This window comes from Brachypodium distachyon, chromosome 1 (genome assembly GCF_000005505.3).
Source record: "Brachypodium distachyon strain Bd21 chromosome 1, Brachypodium_distachyon_v3.0, whole genome shotgun sequence".
In the NCBI taxonomy this organism is placed as follows: Eukaryota; Viridiplantae; Streptophyta; class Magnoliopsida; order Poales; family Poaceae; genus Brachypodium; species Brachypodium distachyon.
In genome coordinates, this window is record NC_016131.3 from 26,573,185 (window position 1) to 26,591,710 (window position 18,526).

General features: G+C 47.8%; 2 protein-coding genes across 2 annotated transcripts; one reads left to right on the top strand and one right to left on the bottom strand.

The window, feature by feature from the left end:
* The first annotated feature begins 13,204 nt into the window (after nt 1–13,204).
* On the top strand, nt 13,205–14,900 carry LOC100842809 (F-box protein At3g07870). Its single transcript, XM_010241708.3, has one exon. The coding sequence runs from the start codon at nt 13,398–13,400 to the stop codon at nt 14,607–14,609; it is 1,212 nt and encodes a 403-aa protein (XP_010240010.1). The 5' UTR covers nt 13,205–13,397; the 3' UTR covers nt 14,610–14,900.
* A 347-nt stretch (nt 14,901–15,247) lies between these two features.
* Nucleotides 15,248–18,386, bottom strand: LOC100843112 (putative anthocyanidin reductase). The gene is made up of 5 exons (XM_003560320.4): nt 17,257–18,386; nt 16,935–17,113; nt 16,410–16,634; nt 15,885–16,264; nt 15,248–15,674 (listed from the first exon to the last, which is right to left on the bottom strand). The coding sequence occupies exons 1-5, from the start codon at nt 17,387–17,389 to the stop codon at nt 15,521–15,523; spliced, it is 1,071 nt and encodes a 356-aa protein (XP_003560368.1). The 5' UTR covers nt 17,390–18,386; the 3' UTR covers nt 15,248–15,520.
* Nucleotides 18,387–18,526: the final 140 nt, after the last annotated feature.

Sequence of the window (18,526 nt, forward strand, 5' to 3'; positions counted from 1 at the left end):
AACAAGAGCGCATATCATGATAACCACTAATCAACCAAGATGCTAATCAACACAACATTTAATCCATGAATCATAAAAAGGCAGATACTACATATATGGTAACATTGTCTAAGTAGGCAATCCGAACACAGTCACCAAACCCGCACCCGGCGCCAACACAGAACGTTCATGCTTGGCAGCGACGCATGAGTAATCTCCTTCACTTTCTCGAGGACTGGTCGCGATCGTTGTTTTTGTTGATTTCAGCGTTTGAGTACGGAGGGATGAAGAGGCTAGGCTGATTGCAGTGGAGGCACTTGGGGAATTCTTTTTTTGTCACCATACAAATCCTGACGCACCGCACGCACTCATAGAGGATCAAAACATTACGCAACGGGCTACCGTCCAGTGACACACAAGATGTCGACGATGACCCACCGCTGCCCTCGGCTCCATCTCCCTCCTCCAATTTCCACTGCCGGCGGCAGCGCCATCAGAGGCCATAAGTTCAGGTCCACCGGCGGCTCCACCTTCCTGCCTCCGTTTTGGCCACCTCTGCCGTTACCACTACCACCATTGTCGTTGACTATGTTACCCATAGTTCACACCATACAAGCAAGACCGATCAACATAACTTTAGACATAAAATATATGTAATTGTTTTTTCGCGAAGAGAACATAAGTAACAAAAGAAGATTTTACTCTAAGGTCACCTAAATTAAAAGATATCAGAAAGAGAAAGGGTGGGAGGATTGTTTCTTTGGCCTCCAGGCTGTGGTGGTGGTGGTCCGGGCAGGGTGGGGGGGAGGGGGGCGGGGGGCATATAGTGGACAGAAGGACGTTTCGGTCAAACCTTCTTCATGTCCACCGTTCCAAAACATATTAAGTATTCGAGATAAAACAAAATAGAGCAGTCTTCTGTAGTAATTCTCCTTTGACTATGGTCATCGGTGGCAATCAATGACATCACCCTTGCAATTTTCTCTATTGCTATGACACTTCTTTTGTAGTAAATGTTGTGGAGCCTTTTGTGCGGAAGCCGTTGACGCAGAAGGCTGCGATGACGGGGCATGCATGGCAGGACGGTGGCACTGCCGCCGCAAGAAGCAAGGATCAGTGATATCCTGCGGGACCTCGATGATTCCCATGGTGAGGACCTGACGGTGGTTCCCATGGTGCGGTAGGCGACGGGCTAGGCAACCAGTCCGATGTTGCGACGGCGGTCTGTGCACTTGACTCGAAGGCTCGGCAGACCCGACGCCAGCAAGGGCGACCCCGATCTCCATGATCTGGACCAACTTGTCGCAAGGGGGGACCCCGATCTCCATGAGCTGTTGACAACCATAGAGTCCTTTCCAATAATTGTTGATTGAACGCTATTCATATCTCTTGTGTTAAGCAGCCAAAAAATTTAAGTAGTTTTGTATGAATTAGTTCTTTTGATTCTTGATGACCGTAATCGCATACCTGTCGAGCGCTTCTCCTTGAAGTCTGACCATACGGACACCCTCTGGTGCCTTGGATGCTGCCATGATCTCGTACTCCTCTTCTCCCTGAAGTGGCTCGAGGTCTTGGTGTGGGACTCCATCACCGGCAACCGACACCACCTAGCCATTGCCCCGAGGGTTCTATAAGGGAAGACCTCAATCACTGGGTCTGTGCTTCAAACTACCAGAGACAATCACCACTCCCTGGTGACCTTGGCATTGACACAAGCCATCGGCGGCCAAAATGAAACATGCACGAGTGCTTGCGTGCGTTTACTCATCGGAGACCGGCCTATGGGGTAATCTCATCTTAACTTCGCTTCCATATGAGGTTTCTACCACTACATGCCGCATTCGAATTTTGACCAGTTTATTGAGCACTCCCACCATGTGTTTCATGGGCAAGTCCGTCGTGCTGGTTGGGGATTCTCTTTACTGGCTACTCGAATTTTTCATCGGACTTCATAAAGAATCTTTGAATGGGTAGAGTCGTGTGTTATGAGGGCAGAGGGTGTTGTTATTGGTTTCATCATCCTTTGGGACTTCAGTGCCCAATTATGGAAGAGAATGACCAATTATCATGGTCTTGCTTCATGGGAGTTGGGAAGAACTAGTGCACCAGACAAGCAGCTTTCCCTAAAATTTGAGAAGATTGGTCACCCACATATTCTAGGGTTTGCTAGTCAAAATAGTGATGTATTCCTGTGGACACATTGTGGGTGTCTTCATGCTCTAACTTGAGTCATTGCAGTTTAAGAAGATCTTCGAAATCGGCACCCCGCATTGCTATTATCCATATGAAAGCGTCTATACTGCAGGTTATAGCATAACCTTACACTGCGGCTATGGCACATGCAAGTTATTTTTGATAATTGGTTGATTGTACGTTATTCATATCTCTTGTGTTAAGGAGCCTAAAACTTAAGTGGTGTTGTATGAATTAGTCCTGCTGATGCTTGATGACCGCAATCTCATCCCCGCCGGATGGTTCTCCTTGAAGTCCAACCATTAGGACCCCCTCTGGTGCCTTGGATGTTGCCATGGTCTTTTACCCCTCTTCTCCCCTGAAGCGGCTCGAGGTCTTGGTGTGCGACCCCATCACCGGGACCAACACCAGCTAGCAATTGCCCCAGGGTTATATAAGGGAAGACCTCGATCAGTGGGCATGTGCTTCGAGCATGCACGAGCGCTTGCGTGTGTTTACTCCTCGGACACCGGCCTATGGGGTAATTGTTGGAAATATGCCCTAGAGGCAATAATAAATTTGTTATTATCATATTTCATTGTTCTTGATAAATGTTTATTGCCCATGCTATAATTGTATTGATTGGAAACTCAAATACATGAGTGGATAAATAAACAAATACCGTGTCCCTAATACGCCTCTACTAGATTAGCTCGTTGATTAAAGATGGTTAAGGTTTCCTAACCATAGACATGTGTTGTCATTTAATAACGAGATCATATCATTAGGAGAATGATGTGATGGACAGACCCAAACCTAAACATAGTTTCTGATCGTGTCACTTAAGTTTAAGTTGCTTATGTTTTATTATGTCAAGTATTATTTCTTTAGACCATGAGATCATGCCACTCCCTAGTACCGGAAGAATACTTTGTGGGCATCAACCGTCATCTCGTAACTGGGTGATCATAAAGGTGTTTTTCAGGTATCCCAGAAGGTGCTTGTTGGGTTGTATGGATCAAGACTGGGATTTGTCACTCCTTGTGACGGAGAGATATCTCTGGGCCCTCTCGGTAATATGACATCCTAATGAGCTTGCAAGCATGCGACTAATGTGTTTAGTTGCGGGGGTATTATATTACGGAACGAGTAAAGAGAACTTGCCGGTAACGAGATTAAACTAGGTATGGCGATACCGACGGTCAAATCTCGGGCAAGTAATATATCGCGAGACAAAGAGAACTGGATACTGGATTAATTGAATCCTCGACATAGTGGTTCAACCGATGAGATCTTTGTGGAATATGTGGGAACTATTATGGACATCCAGGTCCCGCTATTGGTTATTGATATTTGATCATGTCCACATGTTCTCGAACCCGTAGGGTCACACACTTAACGTTTCATGTTGCTTGGGTTAGATGAGATAAATGATGATGATATCGAATTATGATTCGGAGTCTTGGATGGGATCCTAGACGCAACGAGGAGCTCCGGAATGTTCCGGAGATAAAGATTTATATATGGAAAGTTGTTTTCAGGGTTCTGGAAAGTTTGGAATATTTCCCGGTTTTGACCGGGAAGCTTCTAGAAGGTTCCGGAGGGATCCGGAGGGTTCCACCTTGAGGCCCACCTATCCCTGGGCTAAATGGGCCTGTGAGGGAGCACCCTGGCCTTAATGGGCCGAGGGGCTAGCCCACAGGGCCCATGCGGCCAGGAGGAGAGTCCTGGCCGCCGGAGAGTCCTGGCCGCATGAGAGTCCTGGCCGCCGGAGAGTCCTGGCCACGGGATAGTCCTGGCCGGCCACGCCTCCTCTACCCCTATATAAATAGAAGGGGGGGGGCAAGGGAGAGAGACACCCCAAGCTTTCAGTTGGATCTCTCTCCCCTGAGCCCTCCTCTCCTCCTCTTCTCACGCGCACGGCGTAGCCCTGCCTGTGAGAATATTCACCATAGTCACCACGCCGTCGTGCTGCCGAGATCTCGTCTACCTCTCCCTCTCGCTTGCTGGATCGAGGAAGGAGGAGACAACGTGAAGCTGAACGTGTGGATACCAAGGAGGTGTTGTCCGTTCGGCACTGAGATTGATCTCATTGAAAGTTCCACTACACCAACAATGATCTCGTGATCGTAACGCTTAGCGGTCTACGAGGGTATGGTGTTCATGATCCCTCTCGTTACATACATCTAGTATATATATTCTTGGGTTTTCTTCCGCACTTCTCGTAGGAAATTTTTTGTTTCCTATGCAACGAACCTAACAGTAATCTCATCTCAATACTGCTTCCATATGTGGTTTCTACGACTGCATGCCACATTCGGATTCTGACCAGTTTATTGAGCAGTCCCACGATGTGTTTCATGGGCAAGTCTTTTATGTTGGTGGGGGATTCTCTCTGCTGGCTGGTTACTAGAATTTTTCGTGGGACTTCATAAGAATCCTTGAGCTTGATTTGAATGGGTAGAGGCTAGATGTGATACCTATGCTAGTGGACATGTCTGTCAGAAAATATTGCCACGTGTGTTATGCGGGCAGAGGGTGGTGGTATTGGTTTCCTCCTCCCGTCGGACTTCAACGCCCAATTATGAAAGAGAAAGACCGATTTTCATGGTATTGCTTCATGGGTGTTTGGAAGAACTAGTGAACTGGACAAGCCGCTTTCCCTTAAATTTGAGAAGATAGGGCACCCACATATTCTAGGGTTTGCTAGTCAAAATAATGTAGTGTTCCCGTGGACACTTGTCGGTGTATTCATGCTCTATCTCGAGTCGTTAAAGTTTAAGAAAATCTTCTTAACGGACACCTCGTGTTGTTATTATCCATATGAAATTGTCTACAATGCAGGTAATAGCATGCCCTTATTATGTGAATATTCATACAATAAAGCAACGAACACCAAGATTTGCTAATTCTTTGTATAAGTATGAACTGAATTTCATTGTCGTCTGCCTATTGACACATGGAAGAACTGTATAATTGTAGTGCTAACGTATAATTTTACTATGCAACTATATATTGTGACTTCCTGCTGATTCTAGATAGCCGTTTCACACTTTAATCGCATCAAATTTGCTACTTGAGGATCTATATGGAATGGAACATTTTTTGAGGAATATCATAGGAATAGAAATTCATTTGGAAACCCTTGATATAATTCCTTTTGCTCGCCCACTATTCCCCGACTTCAGTATCTTACGGAATCCCTCAATAGTCGGCGGACCGTCTTCTTCTCCCGTGTGAGAGAAATGGCCTTCCCGTTCAGGCCACCTTGTCTGAAGTGTTTTTACCTGTTTTTAGATCATCATAAAATATGGTTATGTTCCATTATCTCATAGAAAGAACAATATTCGGTTTACAACCCCATTCTTTAGTTACACATTCACGTTATATTTTGCAAAAAAAATGGTTGAAACATACTATTTTTCTTGATTTGGCGAGAATAGTATTTTGACAACAAAAAACATTGGGACATAAAAAAATGGTTGAGGCACACTATTTTGACAAAAGTGATTGAGACATACAAGAATTTTGAGATGCACAAGAATGGTTGAGACATACAAAAATGGCCGAGGCACAAAAATGGTTGAGACATTTTATTTTGACAAAAAATATCGAGACATACAAAAATGGTTGACCATATTATTTCGACAAAAATGGTTGAGACATACAAAAATGGTTGAGACACTCACATACTATTTTGACATAAAATGTTGAGACATCCAAAATACTATTTCGACAAAAATGGTTGAGACATACAAAGATGGTTGACACGTACGAAAATGGTCCGGGCATTCTATTTTGACAAAAAAGGGAGACATACAAAAATGGTCGAGACGCACATGGTTGAGACGTACAAAAATGGTTGAGATTTTTCAACATATAAAATGGTTGAGGCATACTATTTTCACATACAAAAAATGTTGAGAAATAGAAAAATGGTTGAGACATACTGTTTCGACAAAATGGTTTACACATACATGATGGGACATACAAAAATGGATGAGACATCTGTGTTTCTTCTTCTTTTTGCACGAACATGATACTGAGTACTCCGTAACATAGTTGTGACACTTAGTACCGGACGGAGGGAGTACTAGAGTTGATGCGTATGTTATGGAGTATCACTTAAGTAGCAGTTTAACACAGTTTTTTATCTGATTGTTACTTAGTGCTGCTATGCTATGATTAAAGAAAGAATAATTGTACTCTAGTCTTGTATCGGGAACATTTTCAGGGTTTATGTTTCCTGCTGTTTTTATGTGTAGAGTTTGGCATATAAGGGGTGTAAAAGCGGCATCTCCCGTTTTCTTATAGGTAATTTAATCTGTAAATTTCGCTTTCCTACGAAGATTTTGCGGATGGCTAATGGCAGTTCCATCCTTCATGCCCTTCCCATTACGTCTTGGATGATGAACATGCATCTAGCATTAGCAATACCACTAACTGTGTGCTTGGATGTACGCATTAAGGCTTAGTATTGGATATTGGTATTGGGTAAGACCCGAATACCACGATTTGAGCTATTTGGCTTGCCAAGACATTTGTGCTAGGTATTCAGGCTCGATATCGAGCGATGGGTCTCGCAGCGCAAAGTAATGATGGCCCAATTCCGAGGGGTAAGAGCATCTCCAACCGCACACCCTAAAGGCCCCCTAAACGGGCTTGGGGGGCGCCGGCGGGTAAAATCCAACCCAGCCGGCCTCCCCAATTTGTGTTTTTAGCCGGCGCGGCCCAAAAAGTTAGCCAACGCCCCCAGGCCGAACCCAACTTTGGGGGGGGGGGGCGATCGGGGGCGCCGGCGGAAGCCGAAAGGCAATGCGGGCCACACCTGTCGGCGAGATAATTCTTGTTTCCTTCCAAATTTTCGGCGGCTACCCTTTTCCCTCCAATCCCCCACCCCGGCCTAGGCGCCAAGTCGTCCCGCCATTTCCCCCCATTCTCGCCGCTGTCAAAGCGCCTCGCCGACTCCGGCGCCGCTCCAAGAAAAAACCATGCCGCCGAAGAGGTATACAGCGCCTCGCACGCTGGCTGGCGACCCAGCGCCGACGAAACCCAAGGAAAAGTAGCGGCCGCTTGGGATGAGCAGCGCCGATTGGGCAGCGGATGTTACCCGCTGCAACGTCGAGAACACCTCCCGCCGTAAACGGGAGAGGAGGGCCAAGGAGAGGAACGCCGACCTGGCCCGGCAGATGGAGGCGCAGAGGGCCGCGGCCGCGGCTGGCATTCCTGTGCCGCGGCCACCGTCCGCCCAGCACTGGAGCGGCAGTCAAGAGAGCTCTTCGTCGTCCCTGTCATCGGTGTCGCCCCACATGCCCCATGACCACCAAGGGAATGTCACGTCGTCCCTCTCGCAGTTCTCGCCGGACTACCCCGACACCGATCCCCTCGGCGGCTTCAACCCCAACACCTTCGCCGTGGATCCCCTCGGCGGCTTCAACCCCCACACCTTCGCCTCACCTCCTCTGCGGCGGGGGCCTCTCTCCTATGGCCGTTTCTCACCGTCCGCCTCTTTCCAGCAGTTCCCCGCCGGATGCAGCCAGCCCGCGCCCAACCCGTTCGGCGGAATGTCGCGAGGCGACTCCATCATGGCTAACATGATCAACGACGGCTCCCAGCACGCCCAATACACCTACACCCAAGAAGAGGAGGAGCCTTACACCGCCGAGGACACCGAAGAGCGAGAAGAATGGGCCGACGGACAGAGGAGCCCGTCGTCGCCGCGCCGAAGGGGAAGAAGAAGGGTGCGGCCGAGAAGAAGAAGTCCGGCGGCGGAGGTCGATGCCCCAAATGGACCGCCAAGGAAGACGAGTGCCTCGCCGAAGCTTGGAAGGTCATGAGCATGGATCCCTTCACTGGTGCGAATCAATCCGGCGACACCTATTGGCGGCGTGTGAAGACTGCGTATGATGAGCGCCGGTGACCCACGATCGCAATGAGTCCGGCTTGTCGCACTAGTGGCAAATGATCCAACAAGCGTGCAACAAGTGGCATGGCATTCAAGAAGACGTGCACCGGCGACCCACAAGCGGCAGCAGCGCCCACGATCAGGTAAGCCGGCGCCATCTTTGAGCTTTTTGTCGCCGATTTTACATTTGACGCCCGGTCTTGTAGATGGTCGCCATGTTCACTACCTTCTGAGATGACAACGACGGTGCCGACTTCAAGTTCATCCACGTCTTCGCAAGAATTGAGACGTGCGACAAGTGGACGGAGACGCATGCCGGCCTCGCCAAGAACGGCACCTACGACCCGAAAGCCGCTCCTTTGGCGGTAGCGGAAGGCCGGCCCATCAGCCACAAGAAGGCAAAGGCAATGAGGGATGCCGCGCCGGCCACGAAGTGCCTGTACACATGCATCGAGAAGTGCATGTCCGATGCCGCCGCACAAGCTGCCAAGAGGGACGAGCTCGCTGCCAAGAGCGAGGAGGTCGTGGCGTTACGGGGGGCGACGGTGATCAAGAAGCAAGATGACAAGCTCGAGATCCTCAAGGCGAATGTCTTGGCGAAGAAGAGGTGGGAGGACTTGTTGATCTTGACATGCGACACCACTGGCATGGACGACGAGGTGAAGGCGTGGTAGGACGGCCAGCGCAGGCTCATTTTGGCCGAAGCGAGAGCGCCGGCGTCGGCGCCCCAAACAGCAGCAACGGCCACCTCTACTCCATCGGCGCCCTCACCGCCCGACACAGCAACTCCGGTCACTTCTACATCACCGGCTGGCACGGAAGAGCCATCAGCGCCGGCGGAAGACAAAGTGGTCGAGTGATTTCACTTTTATTTAAGTTTGATGTTATTTTGATCGTCGAATCTTGTGATGAACTTGGGCGATTTCATGATTTGGGCCGGCCTGTGAAATGGCGGCAATACTTTGTTTGAGTTGTGTTTTTGGGGGGCGACGTTTAGGGGTTGCGACCAGGTCGCGGCTCGGCCTCAAACGAAGAGGGTGCGCCGGCGCCCCCTCAAATGGCCTAGCGCCGGAGGCGAAATGGGGGGGGGGGCGGGTGGAGATGCTCTAAGCCTCGACATCGCTTGGCATTCGGAAAATTGGAACCATTCGACTGAGACCCACGTTCAACCCTGACTCCGCGCAATAGAAGCGATATTTTTCCTCTTTCCTCTGATTCCTCTCCTCACCTCTCCACTGAGCACCCCGCACGACGGCAAGAGGTAGCCCAACGGCGGCGCACCATCTGGAGGTCCTCTCCCGCCTCCTCCGACGCCGGCGGTCCTCTCCTGCCTAGCCGCAGCTCCGCTCCCGGCGACCTTGCCCTCCTTTCTCATCTCTCTTCTTTCTGTAGCGGTGGCGCATCTGCCCCGCCGAGCAGCGATGGCCTCACCAGTCCCCGCCGCTGCGCACTCGAGGCAGTGGCGCTGCCTCGCTCCCGGCGACCTCGCCCAACCTCCTCAAACCGCCCCCGGCGGTAGCGCACCGTCTGTAGTAGCTGCGGCACCCTCCCCTCCCCTCTCACCCTCTCCTCTCCACACTGCAGGCGGCCGACGTCACCCGGCAGCCGGCACAGGCAGCGGCGCCCTCCTCTGTCTGGCGCATGTCTCTGTACCGCAGGTACGTGTGTCGCGATCCAGCGGCCGGCACATGTCGTGGTGCCCTCCCACCTCTTCCTCAACCTCCACACGCCCCTGGATGCCTCTCACGCCTTCGTACACATGCTGCTGGATCATCAGGACGCACCACGAGGATGATGCCGTCCTCGCCAACGAGTCCCAACCATGTTACGATGCTGAGTAGGAGTATTATTCAGGCAATCAGGCATGCTCTTCGAAGTGCCACTCAGGATTGTTCAGTCCGGTGTAGGCTCTTGGGTCTTGAGGATAACATTACAGTGGTGAATTCTCTCATCACGATGTATGCAAAGAATGACAACTTGTGCTCTAATTCTGATAAGCAATATAGCTGCACATTCATCAATATTCAGAATGCATGTAATGGGAAAGAAATGAAGGATGGAGTATACCGCTTGCGAGAATTAACCACGTATATACGCAAGCATGTAAGCCAGCCCATGCGCAAGCTCATAATGACCATACATATCATATATATATATACACGCATGCGTCCATATATAGATGTGAAAATTGACACATAAAAACGTTTTGCAATCTTTTGGATCCTGAGCATCTCACATCGACCGTCGGACGATACTCGGAAGGACAGACGGACGGCGATCTGAGAAACCATAAGATCCTCGAAAATATCATGCGGTTAATGCGCCATTAACGCCTACCCCAGCTCCCGCACCTAAAGGAGACCGAAACACGCAAAGCAGCACAGAAGGAAAGGAAGTACTCCTACGTAGCTCGCTCGAGAGGGAATGAAGGAGATCCTTACACATTCATGTTGTTGTTTCGCAAAAAAAATGGTCGAGACATACTTTTTTTTTATTTGGCGGGAATAGTATTTTGGCCCCAAAAAATGTTTCGGCCATAAAAAAAAGATTGAGACATACAAAAATGGTTGAGACATACTATTTTGACAAAAAATGTTGACATACTATGTCGACAAAAATGATTGAGACAAACGTTGAGACGTGCAAAAATGTTTGACACACGTTAAAACCCCATTCTTTAGTTACACATTCATGTCGTATTTTGCAATAAATAGTTGGGACATATTATTTTTCTTGATTTGGCGAGAGTAGTATTTTGACCCCAAAAATGTTAAGACATACAAAATTTGTGTACACATACTATTTTGACAAAAAAAAATGTTGAAACATACAAAAATAGTTGAGACATAGTATTTTATACAAAAATGGTTGAGACACACAAGGTTGAGGCGGAAAAAAATGGTTGAGACATACTAATTTGACAAAACAATGTTGAGACATGCAAAAATGGTTGAAACATACTATTCCGACAAAAATTGTTGAGACATAAAAAAATGGTTGAGACACAAACGGTTGAGACACACGAAAACTGGTTGAGACATACTATTTTGACAAAAAATGTTGAGACATACGAAAATGATCGAGACATACTATTTCAACAAAAACGGCTGAGACATATACTATTTTGACAGAAAAAAATTAAACATACAAAAAATGGTTGAGACATACTATTTCAAAAAAATAGTTGAGACATACAAAAATGGTTGGGACACATGGTTGTCAAGATGTACAAAAATGGTTGGGACACATGGTTGTCAAGACACACAAAAATGGTTGCGACATATTATTTTGACAAAAAATGTTGAGACATAGGAAAATAGTCGAGACATACTATTTCAACAAAAACGGTTGAGACATACAAAATTGGTTGAGACATACTATTTTGACAAAAATTTGAAACATAAAAAAAAATGGTTGGGACACACATGATTGAGACATACAAAAATGGTTGAGACATATTATTTCAAAAAAATGGTTGGGACACACATGGTTGTTGAGATGGTTGCGACATATTATTTTGACAAAAAAAATGTTAAAACATACATAAATAGTTGAGACATACACGGTTGGGACATACAAAAATGTTTGGACTATTTTGACAAAAATAGTCGAGACATACGAAAAATGGTTCAGACACACAAGAATGTTGAAACATACAAAAATGGTTGAGACATACTATTTCGAGAGAAAAAATGATTGTGACATACACGGTTGAGACATAGAAAAATGGTTGTGACATACGATTTTGACAAAAAATGTTGAGACATACAAAAATGGTTTAGACATATTTTGACAAAAAACCATTGAGGCATAAAAAATGGTTTAGACATATTTCCACAAAAAAATATCGAGACATACAAAAATGGTCGAGACATGCTACATCGACAAAAATGGTTGCGTAAGTAAAAAAATTCTATTCAGTAGAAGGCATGGGCATTACAGTAATGGTGTCTAGTAATGGAATCAGAGAGCGAGCCCTCTTGTTTTTCCTCAATCTCTCACCGAAGCATGCAGAATTGCTCAATTGCGAGTGCATCGTCTTCTTGCCCCATGAGAGTGAGCAAAACACCCCACCTTGCTCTCGATGCCTTCTCTTCACTTCCTAGAATTACCATATATGACACGCAAAATCCTCTCTCTTGTCACTCTGTATGTTTATGTTGGAGCAACCTTTCCGAATCCACTTTCTACACATGTCTTGCCATGTTAGTTGATGTATGTTAATTGAACGATCAAAAGTATAGATGACCTTCTAGTTCAAGTCATAATGCCAGCATGGTTGCATTTCAAATTCCGGTTTGGGTGTCGTGTTAGGCATGGTGTCGAGCTTGTTAAGCTTCTATACAAAGTAATAAAACGATCTCAAAAGCAGCAAGTTGTTGCTGTAAAAAACAACTCTCCCATCAAAATCTGATGTTGTTGTTTTCCTGTCATGGCTTTTGACAGCCTAGCTCGGACTAGCTCTCTCACACGGACGGAGGTGGAAGACAAAGGCAACACAGAGTTTTTTCTTTCCAGTGACAAACGCTTTTTAGTGAGCTCCTCCACGCTACGTACGCGCCAAGCTGCAGACCAACTCTAACTTCCTGAACGCGGCCACACCAGCGTTCGTACTGGACCTAACCAATGACACAGACACAAGCACGAGCTCATGCACCTAGACCTAGATACACACACGATGGGCACCATGGGGATGGCGTGGTTTATTTCTAACAGCTTTGTCAGGGCAGAATTTTGGATCCTACTACTTGGCTGCTGAGATAGAACTTCGGTTCTACATCTTATTTTTCGTGTGATCGATCCTTGGAATAAATTTGTCAGATTCTTACTTATTTTCTAGATCAACGGAGATAACATATGCATATGTTCCATACTTTCATTTTTCATAGAAAAGAATACAATATTCAGTTTACGACCTCGTTCATTCCCATACTACACAAAGTTGTGATCGAAACAAGTAAAGGCTTCTACACGCAGGGTTGCGAGCTATATCCTTCGTGTCCACTCGTGACCTACTCAATCGCATCCTTCCCGGGCGCTTCTCCTTGCAGTCCGATGCCTTGGATGCTGTTCTCGTACTCCTCTTCTCCCTAAAAAGTCTCGAGGTTCTGGTGTGGGACGTCGCAAACGACCAGCACCGCCTAGCCATAAAGGCTGAGGATCTACTATAAAGGAAAGACCTCAATCATTGGATCTGTGCTTCGAGCTGCACTGTGGAAGGCCTAAGATCCAGTAAAATAGATGGGCCGTATTGAACTGAGGCTACCGTGAAAATCCCCCGGAGGCCCGGGACAGAGCCCATAGCACCTTGCCTCGGCTCGCCGCCACGCTCCAGATCGCGATGCCGGGAACGAGAGGCCCCGCCGCGCTCGACGACCTGCCGGAGGAGATCACCGACGACATCCTCCTCCGGCTGCCGCCCAAGGCCGTCGGCCGGTGCCGCGCCGTGTGCAGATCCTGGCGCGACGCCACCTCCACGCCGGGATTCGCGCTCGAGCACCGCCGCCGCCAGCCGCCGCTCCCCGTCATCAACGCCCTCTACGCCGGCGCCGGCCTCGTCCTCCTCCCGGCCAGTGCCGGCGCCGCCAGAGCCTCCGATAAGCCTCTCTGGCCCTTCCCCCCGGGCACCAAACCCCGACACCAACCCATCCTCGGAAACACCTGCCACGGCTTCATCATCGTCTCCAAGAAATCCCAATTCTACATCTGCAACCCGGCCACCCATAGGCGCGTTCTCCTGCCGCAGCCTCTCTACGGTGCAGGATTTAAGAACACCATACTCGGCCTGTACCGGCACCGTTCCACTGGGGAATACAGGGTGCTGATCTTGAATTCCATGGACAGGTCTGCAGAACTCAGCTGGTATTTTGACGACAGCTTATACGTCCTCACGGTAGGATCCGATGAGCCGAGACACATCGCAGTCAGAACGCAACCAATGTCGCCGCCTTCCATGGAACAAAACTTGCTCAATTCCCTTGGGACCAGTCCACCAGCTCACCACCGTGGCAACCTGCACTGGAGTCCTTATGGTGCCGGAGAGTCGACAGGCGGGCACGGGGACATCATCGTGTTCGACACCGAAGCCGAGTCGTTCTGGTGGATGCACGGTCCTGCCCCGGCCAAGCTATCCGATCATAAGAAGTTTCTTGACATGGAAGGGAAGCTTGCTTATGTTCTCTGGGAAGGCAGATCTCCAATGTGTTTCGCCGCTATGGATGTCTGGGCGATGCAGGATTACGAAGCCGAAACCTGGTCCTTCCGGTACCCGATCGACGTGTCAACGGTGGAGGCGTCGAGACAACTCTGTACAACTCCTATTCCTTGCGAAAAGAACAAGAAAACGCCGCTTGATTCAAAGGTGAGATGGTTCAATGATATGGCTATGGTCAACGATCGTGAGCTGCTGATCCGGTTCAATAATAAGCATGTGTTGCGCTGCGACACTGATGGCGAGTTCTTGGGATTGGTGGCCATTGGATATAGGCAGTACCGTATGCACCTCACTCCGCATCGCCTCCAAGAGAGCATTATTCCAATTCCGTCTCATTGAGATGCAAGAAGAAGATGAGGAGCGTCCATTCTTCAGAGGGCATGCCTGAATTGCCCTTATAGTAACTACCTGTATATCCTATACGAGAGTCATATGTCTTCTGTTCTTATCTTCTTTCTTGTTAGTACTACCAATAGAACATGTCACTTTGGATGGTCGTGGTAGCATCTAAGCTGTCATCATTTGTTGTTTATTATGATGTCTTGACCATCCTAATGTTCTGAAATATGGAGTATTTACCTGTGCAATTAGAGTTTCGGTTTGCGTTGTTAAAAGGCACAATGATATTCAGTCTTAGTCTCATGCTCTGAGTGAATTTTTTTGTCTGACAAGGAGATATTCAGTCTTAGTCGTGCTCTGGCATTTCCTTAGTTATTGCATCTTCGTACTTCAGTTGTCTTTCCTGGAGGTAAATGTGGTGGTTTTTAGTTCATCTTTGTCTTTGCCTGGATAAAGATTTTTGCATTGACAGTTTGGCTGATTTCAGACTGGCCAATGCTCCCTTTCATGTGTTTGGTAAGTTGGTTCATGTCTTGGATCACATGGAAAATCCAGCGATTTCGATGATGATATGAAACTGGCTGTACAACAGTATCAGTACGATCATGACATCTCCATTAATTGCTTGTCCTCAGAAAAGCTATAAGTGCAAATTAGTATTAACACACATCTGCGCATGAGTTCTTTCTCTCATTTCCAGGACAAATATTGAAAAATACTGAAAGGATCACACCTATGCTAAAAAACAACAATAGCGAACAGATGTTAATTTACGTGCATTTCTTCTCTCTACTAGTGTAATACATGTATGTGTAATAATATGATCTCTGGAAAGTGTAAAATGCAAAACAATTAAGCGGCAGACAGATGGTCACTTGCCATACACAGCACATGACATGAGTTCATCATTTCTACTGCCCGCTGAGCTTGGATGCATCGATGTAGCCCAGCCTCACGGCGCAGCCGATGCTGTCACCTAGTATCGCCTCCATCCCGTACTTGTACCTGAAACCCAGCTCCCCAAGCTTGTTCCTCTCAGATTGAACCTTCACTGCCTCATCATTCCTGACAACAATCAAACAATCAGCCGATTGCAGCAGAAGGAAATTCAACATGAAACTTGTCAAATTCCATGTTATGAAGTTCATTGAAGAATCAATTGATTGAGAGGTTAACCCACTATGCAACGTTTGAATGTATCTATTGATATTTGAATGGCCTTTTCCTTTTTGCGGGAATCACTGATGTTTTGTAGGTGAAGAATTCAAGGCTTACTCTTTGAGGAGGTCAAGGTGAGGGTACTTGCGACCATAGTGATCCACAATGTCATGGACCGTCGGGTAAGCAGCGGCGCACAAGAACCGGCCAGAGAGGGAAGGCTGCTCCATGCAGAAGATGAGCGCGGCACAGACGTCATCAACGTGCACCAACGGCACCGAGCCCAGCAGCCCCTGTAGAATCCTTGGGAGCATGAAGTAGAGCTCTTGCTTTGTCACCGGTGACACCACGCTCTCCACTGTCTCCGGGACGTGGCCGAGGACCGTGTCCCCTCCGACGAGGCCGCAGGGCAGTGTGACCACCTCGAACGCGGGGCTCTCCCTGACGTTGTAGCTCAGGAGCTCCTTCTCCGACAGGATCTTTGACTCTATGTACTTCTGCTCATGATCACCCAACAGACAGCCATTTTGAGGATATATTTATTGCCATGAATTTGTAAACTGTACACAGCAAGATTGCCATTTTTCATCTGAAGTTCAGATCATGCATCCATGTTTGAATCTGTAGAACAAGAGGACTCACATCAAAGTGCACGCTCCGAAGAGGATAGTCGATGTCGAGCCGAGTCCAGCAGGATTCAGTAATGAAACCTTTGTACATGGCAGCGGCGGCACTAGAGGCATCTAGCAGTGGTGAAGCGGCTGACACCGATGCAGTATGGATGACGCGCTTCACCGTCTTGGACTCCGCGCATAGCCGGAGGATGACGCGCACCGCGTCCGCAGCTGCATCTGCCGAATTCTTGAACTGCCAGCAGAAGGTATCTAGTCATCACATGGTCCGATCAACATCGAGCAGTAAAACTCTGAAACTGTGTTAATTCGTGCACAGTCCTATGTATGCTTTCCCCCCAATTGAAGAAATCAAAATAAAATTTCAAGCCCCGCATGGTGAATCGTGATCAGCGTGTGTGCTCCGATGGCGACCGGGTCATGATTCATAAACTTGCAACTGGAGATTCAGAGCAGTCGATTAATTTACCCCGGCTACGAGCGAACCTACGGCTAGAAATCGAGGCGCGGGGGTTTTACTTTCAGTACCACTCACCTTGGAACCGGCGGCCTCGTGCGCGGACGGCGTGGCGACAAGGAAGACGAACTGGCATCCGGCGATGGCCGGCGCGAAGCTGGCGGCGTCGTAGAGGTCGGCCTCGAACAGCACCAGCCGCTCCGGCGGCACCCCCCCTGGAACGAGCCGCCGCAGCAGCCCCGCTTTCCCCTCGTCCCCTGCATCATCCACCAACCAAACCGGATCAGCCCAGACTCAACGGACCAGATGAGCCGCCGCTGCCGCTCAATTTCAGTCACCCGATTAATTGGCGGACACAAAACTGCCGACTTAATCAATTATTATCAATCAACGGACGTACCGATGCTTCGCAGGGTGGCGTGGACGGTGTAGCCGCGCTCGAGGAGCTTCCTGACGAGCCACGAGCCGATGAACCCGGCGCCTCCGGTAACGCACGTCCGGACGCCGCCGCCGCTGCTCCCCGCTTCCGCCATTGCTGCTCCTCTTGCTGCCTTCGTTTCGTGGTGGGGATGGATGGGCTTGTGTTTTGAGACGAGTGTTTTGACTGTTGACACGCGAGGAAGATAGTTCGGCCTGTGCTACTCGTATATATAGGGGTGGGGATGTGGAAGGCCAGCCCATTTGGGCTGATTCGCCACTGGGCCTACACTGAAGTTTTTTCTTTAATCAACGCCAATCTGGTCATGTTCAATGCCGCAGAGGCTGACCTCAGTAAAGAGACCAGATTTAGATTTGGTTCAAGCTTTACCAAGGGTTACTTTCTGCTGAACTTCCAGGAAATTGTTGCTTTTTTTTTCCATGCATACGTCATGAGGCGACAGTGACTCGAGCAGAACATTTTGGTCATCAACTCATGGTGCATCCCACCATCCAGTTTGGTCAGGTTTATGTTAATAATTCACCAGCATTTTCTGGCATTTTTGAAATGATGAGAATTGCAGCGGTGTTTTTCGAATTCGCCAAAATTACAGTGGAATATATTAAATTAACCCTTTTCTTTAACAAAACCAGAAGGCGATATCAACAGCAGTCAAACTGTCCATTACTGAAACCATTCTGCAACCCTTTTTTTTTTGGACCAACCATTCTGCAACCTTAACACTGCTGAAGAAACAGGTGACGTTCTGGATTAGGCAACGAGTGAGTCGCTTCAAATCAGATAGCAGCATGTCTACAAATAGTAAATGTCACACCTTTTGCAGTTCTATGCTCAAAATTATCTCAAAAATTAAATGAAGCACCATGTTAACAGATAGTAAATGTAATGCTGACAAGGCAGGTAAAACTGAAAGAGGTGTTCTTGACATCAAGTCTTTGATGAAAATAATCATTAGGAGTTCTAGATTGCAGCAGAACTGACAGTCATAATAAATTGGGACAAGAATATAGCATCATTTCTAGACAAACTATCCCATACAGGTTGGCAAGAAATTAACCTTACCAATTTGCCTTGTAAGAACTAAGTCAGAAATTTCTCAAATCTCATTGGTCCAATTTCCATCAGGGGTTTTAAAGTCGTTAGAAATTAACTTCTGTTTATATCAAATCTTACAGTCTGAAGCTGTTAAAAATATAAAGGGCATCAAGTATCAACAATCAAGTATGCAAAC

What these genes read in the sequence shown, in the direction of transcription:
- LOC100842809 (XM_010241708.3), top strand. Translation starts at nt 13,398, where the DNA reads ATGCCGGGAACGAGAGGCCCCGCCGCGCTCGACGACCTGCCGGAGGAG.
- LOC100843112 (XM_003560320.4), bottom strand. Translation starts at nt 17,389, where the DNA reads ATGGCGGAAGCGGGGAGCAGCGGCGGCGGCGTCCGGACGTGCGTTACC. An exon ending in CGCCACCCTGCGAAGCATCG is followed by an intron (nt 17,114 to 17,256) that starts GTACGTCCGTTG and finishes TGGATGATGCAG; the next exon opens with GGGACGAGGGGAAAGCGGGG. An exon ending in ACGAGGCCGCCGGTTCCAAG is followed by an intron (nt 16,635 to 16,934) that starts GTGAGTGGTACT and finishes TTCTGCTGGCAG; the next exon opens with TTCAAGAATTCGGCAGATGC.